General features: G+C 46.3%; 1 protein-coding gene across 1 annotated transcript in view; it reads left to right on the top strand.

The window, feature by feature from the left end:
- The window catches only part of USH2A (usherin), a 208,687-nt gene that overhangs the window by 149,696 nt on the left and 46,491 nt on the right, over nt 1-12,500 (top strand). The window contains 2 exon segments of the mRNA XM_060179216.1: nt 2,654-2,712; nt 11,698-11,783. Coding sequence (XP_060035199.1) covers nt 2,654-2,712; nt 11,698-11,783 — 145 coding nt within the window.

Here is a 12,500-nt window from a genome sequence, read left to right as displayed (position 1 = left end):
CTGTTGTCTTCTCCTCCTCTCTCCATTTCTCTCTGTCCTATCCAACAAAGAACAACATCAACAACAACAATAATAACCACAACAAAGCTACAACAACAAGGGCAACGAAAAGGGGAAAAATGGCCTCCAGGAGCAGTAGATTCACGGTGCAGGCACCGAGCCCAGCGATAACCCTGGAGGCAAAAGAAAAATTACACAATAACAGGGTTACAACTCTGCATCATCCCCCACCACCAGAGTTCTGGATCTGGATCCCCAATCCCTCAATTATAAGCTACAGCATTTCTCCCAGGAGTGCAGATAAGGGTCAACTATTATTTCTACAGCCACGTGTCTACATATGTATATATTTGGCCTTTTGGGGGGGCTCCCATTTTCTCTTCTTTTCCAAGCCACACATACACCTATTATTATATCCAAATGTCCTTCATTTTTTTTCTTTTTTCCTCTCTCTCTCTTCGATTCTTAATGGAGTTGGAGTTCTGAGCCCTCTGGTCATCTTCCCCTTCCATTTCTCCCCCACTGGGAGTATAGCTCAAAACTCTTTTTGAGGCACAGAAAGTGGGAGTTCTGGCTTCTGTAATTGCTTCTCCACTGGACATGGGCATTGGCAGGTGGATCCATATCCCCAGCCTGTCTCTCTCTTTCCCTAGTGGGGCAGGGCTCTGAAGCAGTGAGGGTGCAGGACACACCGATGATGTCTTCTGCCTAGGCAGACTTCCCATTTCTTTTTTTTTTTTTATTTATTCTCTTTTGTTGCCCTTGTTGTTTTATTGTTGTAGTTATTGATGTCATCCTTGTTGGATAGGACAGAGAGAAATGAAGAGAGGAGGGGAAGACAGAGAGGGAGAGAAAGATAGACACCTGCAGACCTGCTTCACCGCCTGTGAAGGGACTCCCCTGCAGGTGGGGAGCCAGGGGCTTGAACCGGGATACCTGCACTGGTCCTTGTGCTTTGCGCCACCTGCGCTTAACCCACTGTGCTACCACCCGGCTCCCAGACTTCCCATTTCTAACACTGTACTTTGAACTGTGTGTGTCCTGGTATGAAACTGGTATCGAGAAGAACCAGCCCTCACAGCGCCTTCATCAGAAGCTCAGGTCTCACAGGAGAAAACTTCGGTTCACACGCTCAGATGCAGTGTTGCTGCCTCGAGCTTCCCTGCATCTTTTGAGCACATTGGGGAAGTCTGGCCCCTCTCTCACAGGGTCTGGGACGCCCCACGCTGCTGTGTGTGAACAGGGAGACATGGAAGGGCCATGTGGGTTGAAGGGGACCCAGGAAGGTTTCTGCCTGCTTACCCATCTGTGATCGTAAACTCCCCTGGCTTCACCACAGACTACTGCACCCAGATTCACGTCCCACTTTCTTAAAAAACATTATTAAGGGAGGTGCACAGAATGAAGCCTCATGTATTATTAACCTAACCTTACTAGCAATGTACAAGGAAGAGGCTTAATTCAGCTAAAATTTATAGACAATTTGTTAAAGCAGCAGTGCCCATTAGAAGGTACATTAGAGCCACATTGGTTTGAATATGCCATTCAATAACTTGAACAGAGGTTAAAAATGCTGCTTAACCTCCATTAAGTATTTTAAAAATGCCTTCATTTAAAATTATTTGGAGTGTATGTACGCATGTGGATGTACACAGCCCTACGGTAATAAATAGAGCCCGGAATATGCCTTCCCGGCCGGGTTCTGAGCGCTGGCTGACCTCGCCTGAAGCGACAGCAGCACTTAATCAGGGGCCAGGCCGAGGGAGGCGGCGAGGATGTCACAGCACCCAAGCTGGTGACCCACCCTTGTCCTTGAGCGTCGGAGGCAGAGAGGGTTTGTGGAGGACTCTGCAGCTCGGAATAAAATAAAGGCTAATTTATAATGAAAACTGCCTCCCGTGACACGTTTTGGGTTAATAGGAAGATTCCTCATGCTTCCTTCTGGTATTTACTTTTTGCTTCTGAATGCGTATGGACCATTAAGAAGCCAAGCCAGCATCCTGTTTCCTCAGAAGCATTCCTTGTCTTAAGTCTGTAAACCAGTGGGGCTGGGTGGCTAACGGGTCACCAGACATCTGCATCAGGGCTGAAATTCTCCCTGGGCACCTGTACCAGGGTTTGTGGAAACAGCTTCACGTACGAACATGCATTTCACAGAGAGACCTGGATCTCGGTGGAGGGGGGGCGGCTCCCTGTTTATATGTCACCAGGAAAACCTCTTGTCACTGGAATACAAAAGGACCACAGGGGGATCAGGTGGTAGTAAAGTGGGTTAAGTGCACATGGTACAAAGCAAGGACCGGAGTTAAGGATCCATGTTCGAGCCCCTGGCTCCCTACCTTGGGGAGGGTGTCATTTCACCGGTGGTGAAGCAGGTCTGCAGGTGTCTATCTTTCTCTTCCCCTCTCTGACTCCCCTCCTCTCTTGACTTCTCTCTGTCCTATCCAGCTACAACAGTGACAACAATAATAATGACAGCAACAAAATGGGAAAAATGGCCTCCAGGAGAAGTGGATTCATAGTGCAGGCACTGAGCCCCAGCAATAACCCTGGAGGCAAAAAACAAAAAACAAAACAAAAAAAAAAAACATAGTTGTAGGCAGACCTGGGAGAACGCAGGATAAAGACAAGCCATGATTCCCCATCAATTTAGAAAAATCTCACTTGAATGATAATATCAGCGATGATGATGATGGTGGTGGCGATGATGACGTAATATTTATAGAGTGCCTATTTACCAGCTCCTGAGCTGCAGAGGGCCTTCCCCAAGCAATCCCATCCCATTATCTGTGATGGGAATCTTGGTGTCATGCCTATTTTATGGTAGGGGAAATGCAGTCTGGTGAAAAAGAAGTTATTTACAAGTCCAAGCTCATCTGACCTCAGAATCTACACTCTGAAAGAGTGAATCTTTTTGGGGGAACCTTGTTGAGTGCACACTTCACAGAGCACTTAGGACCCAGGCATGAGCCCCTGATCACCACCTGCAATGGGGAAGCATTATGAATGGTGAAGCAGGGTTACTGGTCTCTCTCTCTCCCTCTCCCTCTCCCTCTCCCTCTCCCTCTCCCTCTCCCTCTCCCTCTCCCTCTCCCTCTCCCTCCCTCTCTCTCTCTCTTTCTCTCTCCCCCATTTTCCCTTCTTGTGTCAAATTATGTCTGTCCTACCTAATAGAGACAGAAATAAAAGACAGAAGTAAAAGAGAGAGAGAGAATAAAAAGGACTGCCTGAAATGATGGTGAATTTGTAGTGCAGGCACCAAGCCCCAGCAATAACCCTGGTGGCAATCAGAATGAAAAGAGAAGAGTGGCTGCTTGTCACAGTCACCTTGTATATTGCCACAGATACTCAACATGCATGCCGTAGACACTTTATATTAAGGTTGATACTTCTTTTTTTATTTTTAAATATTTATTTATTTTCCCTTTTGTTGCCCTTGTTGTTTAACATTGTTAGGGTTATTGATGTTGTTGTTGTTGGATAGGACAGAGAGAAATGGAGAGAGGAGGGGAAGACAGAGAGGGGGAGAGAAAGACAGACACCTGCAGACCTGCTTCACCGCCTGTGAAGCGACTCCCCTGCAGGTGGGAAACCAGGGGCTCGAACCTGGATCCTTACGCTGGTCCTTGTGCTTTGTGCCACATGCGCTTACCCCGCTGTGCTACTGCCCGACTCCCAAGGTTGATACTGCTACACGAGTTTGTGACTTTTGTTCACCTGGCAGGGAAACTCAACTCCTGCTTGTGACATACTGATGCAGGTGCTAGGCTAGACTATTTGCTGTTCAGAATCCCGGAATGGGCGCAAAATGCAAGCAGTCCCAATCCTGAGAGTGGCCAAGTCATGGAGTGCTGGGCAGGGTCTAGAAATGTCAGTTATTTCACTGACATCAGAGAGAAGCTTCAGCTCATCTGAGAATGAGAAGAATGGGGAGAAGGGATGAAAAACTCTGTAAATTAGGAACACACACCTACAAGTATACATGATGATTTCCAAGATGAAATCAGAATTGTCAAGATTTACTCTCTGTGGGTATTAGATTGGATTCTTAGAGAATTTGCTGAGAAAAATGGAAGTTATTTTCTGGAGGGAAAAAAAAAAAACTTTTTTTTTTTTTGCCAGCATTGGTCATTTCAATGTTTTATATTTTATTAGTGATTCACAAAATTATAAGATAATCAGGGTATAGTTCTGCACCATTGCCACCACCAGAGGTCTGTGTCTCCATGGTCCTCCAGCAGAAACTGTCCTTGTTCTCCCAAGGTCATAGATAAGGGCTGACTGTGTGTGTATGTGCTTGTGTGTGTACCTAGTTTAGTTCACTTCTATATCCCTGCCTTCACTTCCTAAGTCACACCTAAACTTACTGTTGCTTCTGACTGTCCTTCCTTTTTCTTCTTCCTTCTCATATAAGAGAAATAGTGCCTGACTTCCTCTGGTATTTTTCCAGATGCTCTTCCCTTTCAGTGATGGTATAAAAATATTTTTTTTTTGTGACAAACACTCTGGGTTCCCATGGAATTGGGGTTCAGAGTCATCTGGTCCTCCTCCCTTAACATTTGCTTTCCCCCTCTGGGAGTATGGCCCAAAATTCTTTATGGGGTGCAGAAGGAAGGAATTCTGCCTTCTGTAGTTGTTTCTCTGCTGGAGACGGAGGTTGTCTGCTTGATCCATACCCCCCCCCCCCCCCGCCGCGTGTCTCTATCTTTTCCTAGTGGAGTAGGGCAGGTCTTAAGGGAATGTCCTCACTCACCTGTGTGCATAGCTATCTGCAGCTTTCACTGTAAGAACAGGACACACAGTGTGGGATGAGGCTTTATTTCTGCAGCCCTGGACCCAGATTACATCGTGAATCGATTGTGTTTGGCTCCCAGGCATTCTCGGCTCCCTTCCCTGACATGTCAGGCCATTTTAACCAATCACTCTCCTGACTCACAACTTACGGTCACTATTTTTCATTTCACTGCTGAAGAGATCATTCCATGTTTGAAAGGATAACAAACATCTATCCATCTGTTCGCACGTCTGTTTCCTTGATATATCCATCTTTTCTTTAATAAACCTCTGTTGAGTGAATTCCTCTGTACTCCGGTTGGTGTTTGTGTAAGAAAGATGCACAATCCTAAGTATAACAAGATACTCTGGTTTTGTGTATGTGTTGGGGTGGGGGCTGAGTCACACCTGAAGATGATATAGTGTCATCATTTGCGATGAACAAACTAGAAAAACATAAAATCAAAGGGAGTGGGTAATCTCCCAAGTCATTCCTGAAGAACTCAGAAAAGCATTGCCTCAATTGACTTTAAGTTTTTTTTAAGTTTTCTTTTTTTTTAATATTTATTTATTCCCTTTTGTTGCCCTTGCTGTTTTAATGTTGTAGTCATTATTGATGTTGTTGTTGGATAGGACAGAGAGAAATGGAGAGAGGAGGGGAAGACAGAGAGGAGGAGAGAAAGACAGACACCTGCAGACCTGCTTCACTGCCTGTGAAGTGACTCCTCTGCAGGTGGGGAGCCGGGGGCTTGAACCGGGATCCTTACACCGGTCCTTGTGCTTTGCGTCACCTGCACTTAACCTGCTGCGCTACAGCCTGAGTCCCCGCCTCAATTGACTTTAAAACTAAACAGCAGGAGGTCCAGGTGGTGGCGCACCTGGTTAAGTGCTCACACTACAGTGAGCGAGGGCTCAGGTTCAAGGCCCTGGCCCCCACCACCACCTGCTGGGGGGGGAAGCTTCATGGGTGATGAAGCAGGGCTGCGAGGGTCTCTCTTTTCCTCTCTAACTCGCCCTCCCTACACAATTTCTCTCTGTCTCTATCTCATAGATAAATAAAGAACATCAAAAAATCTTAAAAGAAAACAAACAGAAGTTGATCAAGGACTTCAGGGAGATAAAGCAGTAGGTAATCGGGGCATTTAAAGCTTAGCAAAGCTAACTGGATGGAATAAAGTTGTCTCAGTGAGACCACATCTTGGCTAACTATTCTTATTTGTTATTGAGCTATGTGTTGAGATCTGGTCCACTCCATGAGTACTAATGTTAGCATTCTTTGTCTGTTAAACCACCAAATGGAAGAAAACCAATTACTATTTTCATTTGAAAGGAGGCATTCTCCCTGCCTCTTTATTCTGAGAGTGGTGACTTGCGAAGCCGTCACTGAAGTGAGCTGTTTGTTCTCTCTCTGGCATCCGAAGCCAGTGTCTCTCCCGGCCCCTCCTCTTAACACTGCGGCCGTTCTCCAGTTTAAGTTGAGAGCCATTTCTTAGAAATGGCTTATAATGAGTGCTGAGCCCTCACTCTTCCCTCCTTTACTGAATAAGGTCTGGAGGTTAAACTTGTTTCCTTTCCCCCATTTTGAGACCTTGGCAAGACCTAGTTGCTCACGTTCCTCAGCAGGGACATTGCCCGGAAATGGGCCTTTCCCTGCGCTGTGCCAATATCCACAACAGGAGATGGCAGTGGCCGCGGTGCTAATCTCTCTGAACTCTAAAGGATGCCGGAGGCCTTGCCGTGGGGTGAATGCAGCATGACTTTATGACGTGGGTGGTCTTTTGCTCCCTTGTTTTCCACAGGAGCTTGTCTCTCATTAGGGAACCAGTGGGCAGCTAAGACCAAACTCAGAAAAAGAATGGCTTTCAGTCAGCTGCCTGATGCTTCCCCTGCGTGAGCACTGAGGACCACGCCATCTAGGCTGACAGCATTGGCCCAATGATGCTTCTTAAGCGATGTGATGTCATGTGTCCCGGAGCCCCACCTCTCTAGGGCAAGTTAGAAATAGGCTGGGGATATGATCCACCTGCCAACATCCATGGTCAGTGGAGATACAATTAGAAAAGCCAGAACTCACCTGTCAACGCCCATGTTCATCAGGGAAGCAATGACAGAAGCCAGACCTTCCACCTTCTGCACCCCACAATGACCCTGGGTCCATACTCCCAGAGGGATAAAGAACAGGAAAGCTGTCAGGGGAGGGGATGGGATACGGAGTTCTGGTGGTGGGAATTGTGCGAAATTGTACCGTTTTTATCCTATGGTTTAGTCGATGTTTCCTTTTTATAAATAAAAAATTTAATAAAAACAAAAAAAGAAAAGCCAGAACTCCCACATTCTGCACCCCCCAAAGAACTCTGATCCATATCCCCGGAGGGGGAGAAATGTTAGGGGAAGGTGACCAGAGGGCTCTGGAACCTAATTCCATCAGGACCCAGAGAGAGAAGGGGAAAAATAAAGGGTGTGTGTGGGGGGAGACACTCAGAATAGGTGTGACTTAGAAATGAAGAGATGACAAGATCCTAGAAAAAATGGGCAATGTATATAAATATAGATAGTTATAGAAATAAGACTCAACCCATATCTGTGATCTTGGGAAAACTACTGCAGTTTCCAATGGAAGGAGTGGAGGAAACAGAACTCTGGTGGTGGGAAAGGTGTGGAACTATACCCCTGGTATCTTAGAATTAATTTTGAAAATCAATATTGAATCACTAATAATAATACAGAGAAGTGTGATGTGGTATCGTTCCTGGAAAGAAATCTCACAAAGATCAGGTAAGGTGGTAGGGGGACATGGGGTGACTGAATGGAGGGGTGGCAGTCAGAAATCCATTCCGTCCAAGAGAGGAAATTAAGGTCAGTTATCTCCAAGTCACACTTTGGAGGACTTGAGACTTACGCGGGAGGGCAGGGAAGTGTTATTTTGTGTCGCTGGGAGTCGTAAAGGGAGAGGTAATGGGCTGGAATTAGGCACACGCAGGTAAGACAGGAAGTAATCACTGAGCAGGAAGGTACCTGAGTCATCCTAATTAGAAGTGCTTAAAAATAGGACAACTAAAATACTGGTACGGACTCACCTTTAGAATCGTGCTCCTGAGAGAGGGAATTACCCCCAAGGCGAATTCCAGAGTGGTCATCATCTTGGAAGTTCTGTGTCCAGCATCAGGGCTTCCTGATTATTTCCAGTGCGTCTTCCCTCTCCCCACCCACCTTTTTTTTTTTTTTTGCCTCTATGGGTTTTTCAGTAAAGTGTTTTATTCCCCAGAACTCTGACCACTCAGTCTTATGTGCTACAATACAATCTGTCCTTTCTCTTTAAAGGTTTATCTACTAAGTCCTTTCTTAAAGGAAAAAAAGAAAGGAGGGAAGGGAGAGAGAGGAAGAAAGAAAGGAAGACAGAGAGGGAGACAGAGAAAGCAAAAAAGGAATAAGGGAAGGGAGGGAGAGAGAGAGAAAGGAAGGAAAAAAGGAAGGAAGGAAGGAAGGAAGGAAGGAAGGAAGGAAGGAAGGAAGGCAGGCAGGCAGGCAGGAAGGAAGGCACCTTCTAATTGTTCTAGAATCCTCTGAGGCCTGAGTCTGCTGCAGGAAGTCCAAATTAGTTCCTGTTCCAAGCAGTCGTGCTCATGGGGAGTACATCCCATCTGAAGAGTTGTTACTGGCTCCCTGATGCCTTCAAAGTGAACTGGAGCACCCAGGTACCATCTCAGGAAGAAACCTATGTACAGCCACAGTGAAGAAGGGAACTGTGAAGGGAGACCTTCCCTCTCCCTCTGCCCACTGAACCCTCCTTCCCCACTCTCCCACAGTGGGGAGCTCAGTTCTCTGTCTGCAACGGGTTGGGTTTGCTTGACTTTGTTCCCTTGTTTCGTTTCTTTCTATCAGCCACATGAGTGCAACCCTCCAAAGTTTGTCTTCTACGTGTGTCTTAGTTTGCTTGGCTTATTGGTCTTTTTTTTTTTTTTTAGACTTTTGTTATAAAAAGGGTATTATAATTAACCTAAGTCCTTGTGGCCCTGGAATATAGTATTGTAGGGAAGCAGTACCTATTTAACCACTTGGCACATTTTTTTTTTTTTTTAATGAATTCATCAGATGTTCATACGGTCTGTGCGATGTCACAGGAACTATTCTGAGTGCTGGGTTAGCCGAAGGAAGACAGACAAGATGCTGAACTCAGAGTTCAAAAATAAGACAGTGATGAATTAATCCATGGAGGTACCTGCATGGAGCGTAGAATCTGGAGGAAGTGAGATTAATTACAGTTTTTTCATCAGTGCTCTCAGGAATTCACAGTCCACTGTGAAGTCTCATTGTGCAGAAATCAAAATGGTCTAGGTTCTCTGAGGAAGCCTCAAAGTTTGATGTGTCAGGGTGTTAGAAGGTAAAACGTTCTAGAAATAAAAGGGTTAAAAAAAAGTAAAATTCGAGAAAATGGGCCCCCTGGAAAGGCCAGTAAACTACTTGTTTGACAAGAATCAGTTAAGGAAACATTTTCTGCTGAGGAGAGACTATTACAAAGGCAGCTCCCAACCCGCTACATCCTGCTGACCAGACAGAATGGGAAATAACCAAAGGTAGCAACCCCTACCCCCTGCTTCCTCCTGCTACAGCTGGGAAAAACTTTTTTTAACTAAACTGACATGATGCTTGTCACGTAGGCCCCTTGTCCTGAGCCCTATTTAAGCCCAGTAAAAATTGTAATCAGGGTTGAGCACCCAATACAGCTGTGGGTTCTCAGCCCTAGCCCTAGCCCTATCCCGGGCTAGTAAATAAAGCTCTTTGTCTCTACATCACCCTGGTCTCTTGGTGAATTTCTTGGATTACCGAACCTAACATTTGGGGGCATCGTCCAGGATCTGGGGAGTGGCAGAGAGAGAGAGGAGAGCGAGCTTGGTTGAGTACCTACTTTGCCACCAACGTGGCTGAGATTTGAACAAGGCCACCACGTGGGAGGTGCAATGACACACAAGGAAACTCTTATGCTTTGGGGTCCTTGCCCCTTTGTGGAAAATAAGCAGCCCGACATGATGAAGTCATGCTTTGGTGAGGCCCTGGTCCTTGGGGACTGGGAGCTCTGATGTGTTTGCAATGAGCAGTGAGAAGAGGCAGGGCAACACACATCCCAGAGATCAAGAAGCCCATGGAGTGGCCCTCAGTTGTCCAGAATAGAAAGTAGTGCAGGTATGGATGGAACAGGATGTGGGCAGGCATAGGAAGCCAGAGACAGAGATGTCACCTCTTGGGGACTTTGGAGGTCATGGTCCAAAGTGGGGTCACTTCCAAGAGGGGATAGAAAGCCGCATAGCTGTTTTATTTGCTTGTTTGTTGATTTACCAGGGCACTGCTCAGCTCTGACTTATGGTGGTATGAGGGAATTGAACCTGGATGATATTGGGGCCTCCGGCGTGTTATTGACTTGATAGGGACAGAGGGAAATGGAGAGGGAAGGGGAAGTATCAAGGAAGAGAAAGAGATACTTGGCAGCACTGCTTCACTGCTCATGAAGCTTTGACCCTGCAAGTGGGGGTTGGGGGCTTGAACCTGGGCCTTTGGCATTGTATTCTGTGTGCTCAGCCACAAGTCCCACCACCTGGTGCCACACAGCTTTGAGTAGAGAAGTGTGCTGATCAGCTGTACTCCTGTAACATTGACCAGGCCACACTGGGAAAGCCAGCTTGGGGGGAGACTACTGAGCTGTGGCTGATTCCGAAGTTGGCTATAAATCAAGTAAACTCTAGGGTCCTAGGAGACCCCCAACCTGTGTGGGGTACAGTATTAGCTCAGCCTCCTGAGAGACTAGTTAAGGGCAGCTGTAAACATACTTGCCTCAGCAATCAGCAGGTGTCATAGGAGGGCGCTCTGTTCCTCAGTATAATCAAAATGGTCTCCCGCTTCAGAAAGACTGGAAAGATACCTAAAATAGACCTACCAGCTTTTTTTTCCAAAACAGAGACTCCAAATCTTCATCTGCAATATTCTTTTTTTTTTTTTTTTTGCCATCAGGGTTAGTGCTGGGACTTGGTGCCTTCACCATGAATCCACTGCTCCTGTTGGCTCCCCTACTCTTTGTTACCCTTGTTGTTTTATCATTGTTGTAGTGATTATTATTCTTGTTGTTATGGATTTCATTGTTGTTGGATAGGACAGAGAGAAATGGAGAGAGGAGGGGAAGACAGAGAGGGGGAGAGAAAGACAGACACCTGCAGACCTGCTTCACTGCTTGTGAAGCGACTCCCCTGCAGGTGGGGAGCCAGGAGCTTGAACCGGGGTCCTTGAGCTGGTCCTTGCGCTTGGCGCCATGTGCGCTTAACCTGCTGCGCTACCGCCCAACCCCCTCAATATTCTTGTCTTTAGGTTCATGATTAGTCAACAATTTGTTTGGCTTTATATCTTAACGCTTTTTCAGCCACCAGGTTCCAGATGCTACCATGATGCTAACCTGACTTCTTTAGGTAGACCCCCCCCCATCATGTGTCCTGGAGCTGTGCCCCCCCAGAGCCCTGCCCCACTAGGGAAAGAGAGAGACAGGCTGGGAGTATGGATCCACCTGCCAACGCCCATGTTCAGCGGGGAAGCAATTACAGAAGCCAGACCTTCCACTTTCTGCATCCCACAATGACCGTGGGTCCATACTCCCAGAGGGGTAAAGAATAGGAAAGCTGTCAGGGGAAGGGATGGGATACCGAGTTCAGTGGTGGGAATTGTATGAAATAGTGCCCCTCTTATCCTATGGTCTTGCCAATATTTCCATTTTATAAATAAATAAAAAAGAGGGGAAAAGGAAAATGCATACACAAATGCATCGTTTCTTTATTTCCAGGGTTTTGCATTTCTCTAGGCAATGGCACAGGCTGCCTGCCATCCTCTGCCACCCAGCTGGTGCAGGTGCTCCCCTCTGCGAGGACCTGACTGGCCGATGACCAGTGCTTTTGCCAAGACGTGTCCATCACTGGGCAGAGTTGTGACCGCGGTGAAGACCTTCACTTTGGAGTTGGCCCTCAGGCTTGAAGGTAAGCAGTTACAAGAATCAGCACTCAGATGTTTTTTGTTTAATTGTAATTGTTTTGATGTTATGTTATTATTATTATTTTTTTGTCACCAGAGTCATCGCCGGGTCTCAGTGCCAGCACTACAAATCGACTGCTCCTGGTAGCCATTTTTCCTTCTCCTTCCTTCCTTCCTTCCTTCCTTCCTTCCTTCCTTCCTTCCTTCCTTCTTCCCTCCCTTCCTTCATCCCTTCCTCCCTCCCTTGCTTCATCCCTTCCTCCCTCCCTTCATTTCTGTTATATTTGATAGGACAGGACAGAGAGAAATTGAGAAAGGAGGGGAGATGGAGAGGGAAAGAGAAAGATAGACACCTGCAGTCCTGCTTCACCACTCATGCACTGTCCCCACTGCAGGTGGGGAGCAAGGGCTTGAACCTGGGTCCCTGCACATAGCAGTATGTGTGCTTAACTGGATATATCCTCTCCCAGTTCCCTGTTTAATTGTAATTGTGATCCTTTAAAAAAAATACTAACAGCATTTTTTTTTGGGGGGCGGTAGTATCCTCTGTTATCTTCTATTCCCTTTAGTTGTTGGATTTGCTGTTCACTTATTAACCTCAATGGTAAGCTTTGAATATTCCCTGGAGTTTGAATGTATAGGTTTTATGATAAAAGATATGCCCAATATTGGTGTTTTGGAATGCTGAATTAGGTACAATCCAATTCACCATAAAAATTTAT

This window comes from Erinaceus europaeus, chromosome 19 (genome assembly GCF_950295315.1).
Source record: "Erinaceus europaeus chromosome 19, mEriEur2.1, whole genome shotgun sequence".
NCBI classification, from domain to species: domain Eukaryota; kingdom Metazoa; phylum Chordata; class Mammalia; order Eulipotyphla; family Erinaceidae; genus Erinaceus; species Erinaceus europaeus.
This window is presented reverse-complemented; position numbering and strand designations above follow the sequence as displayed.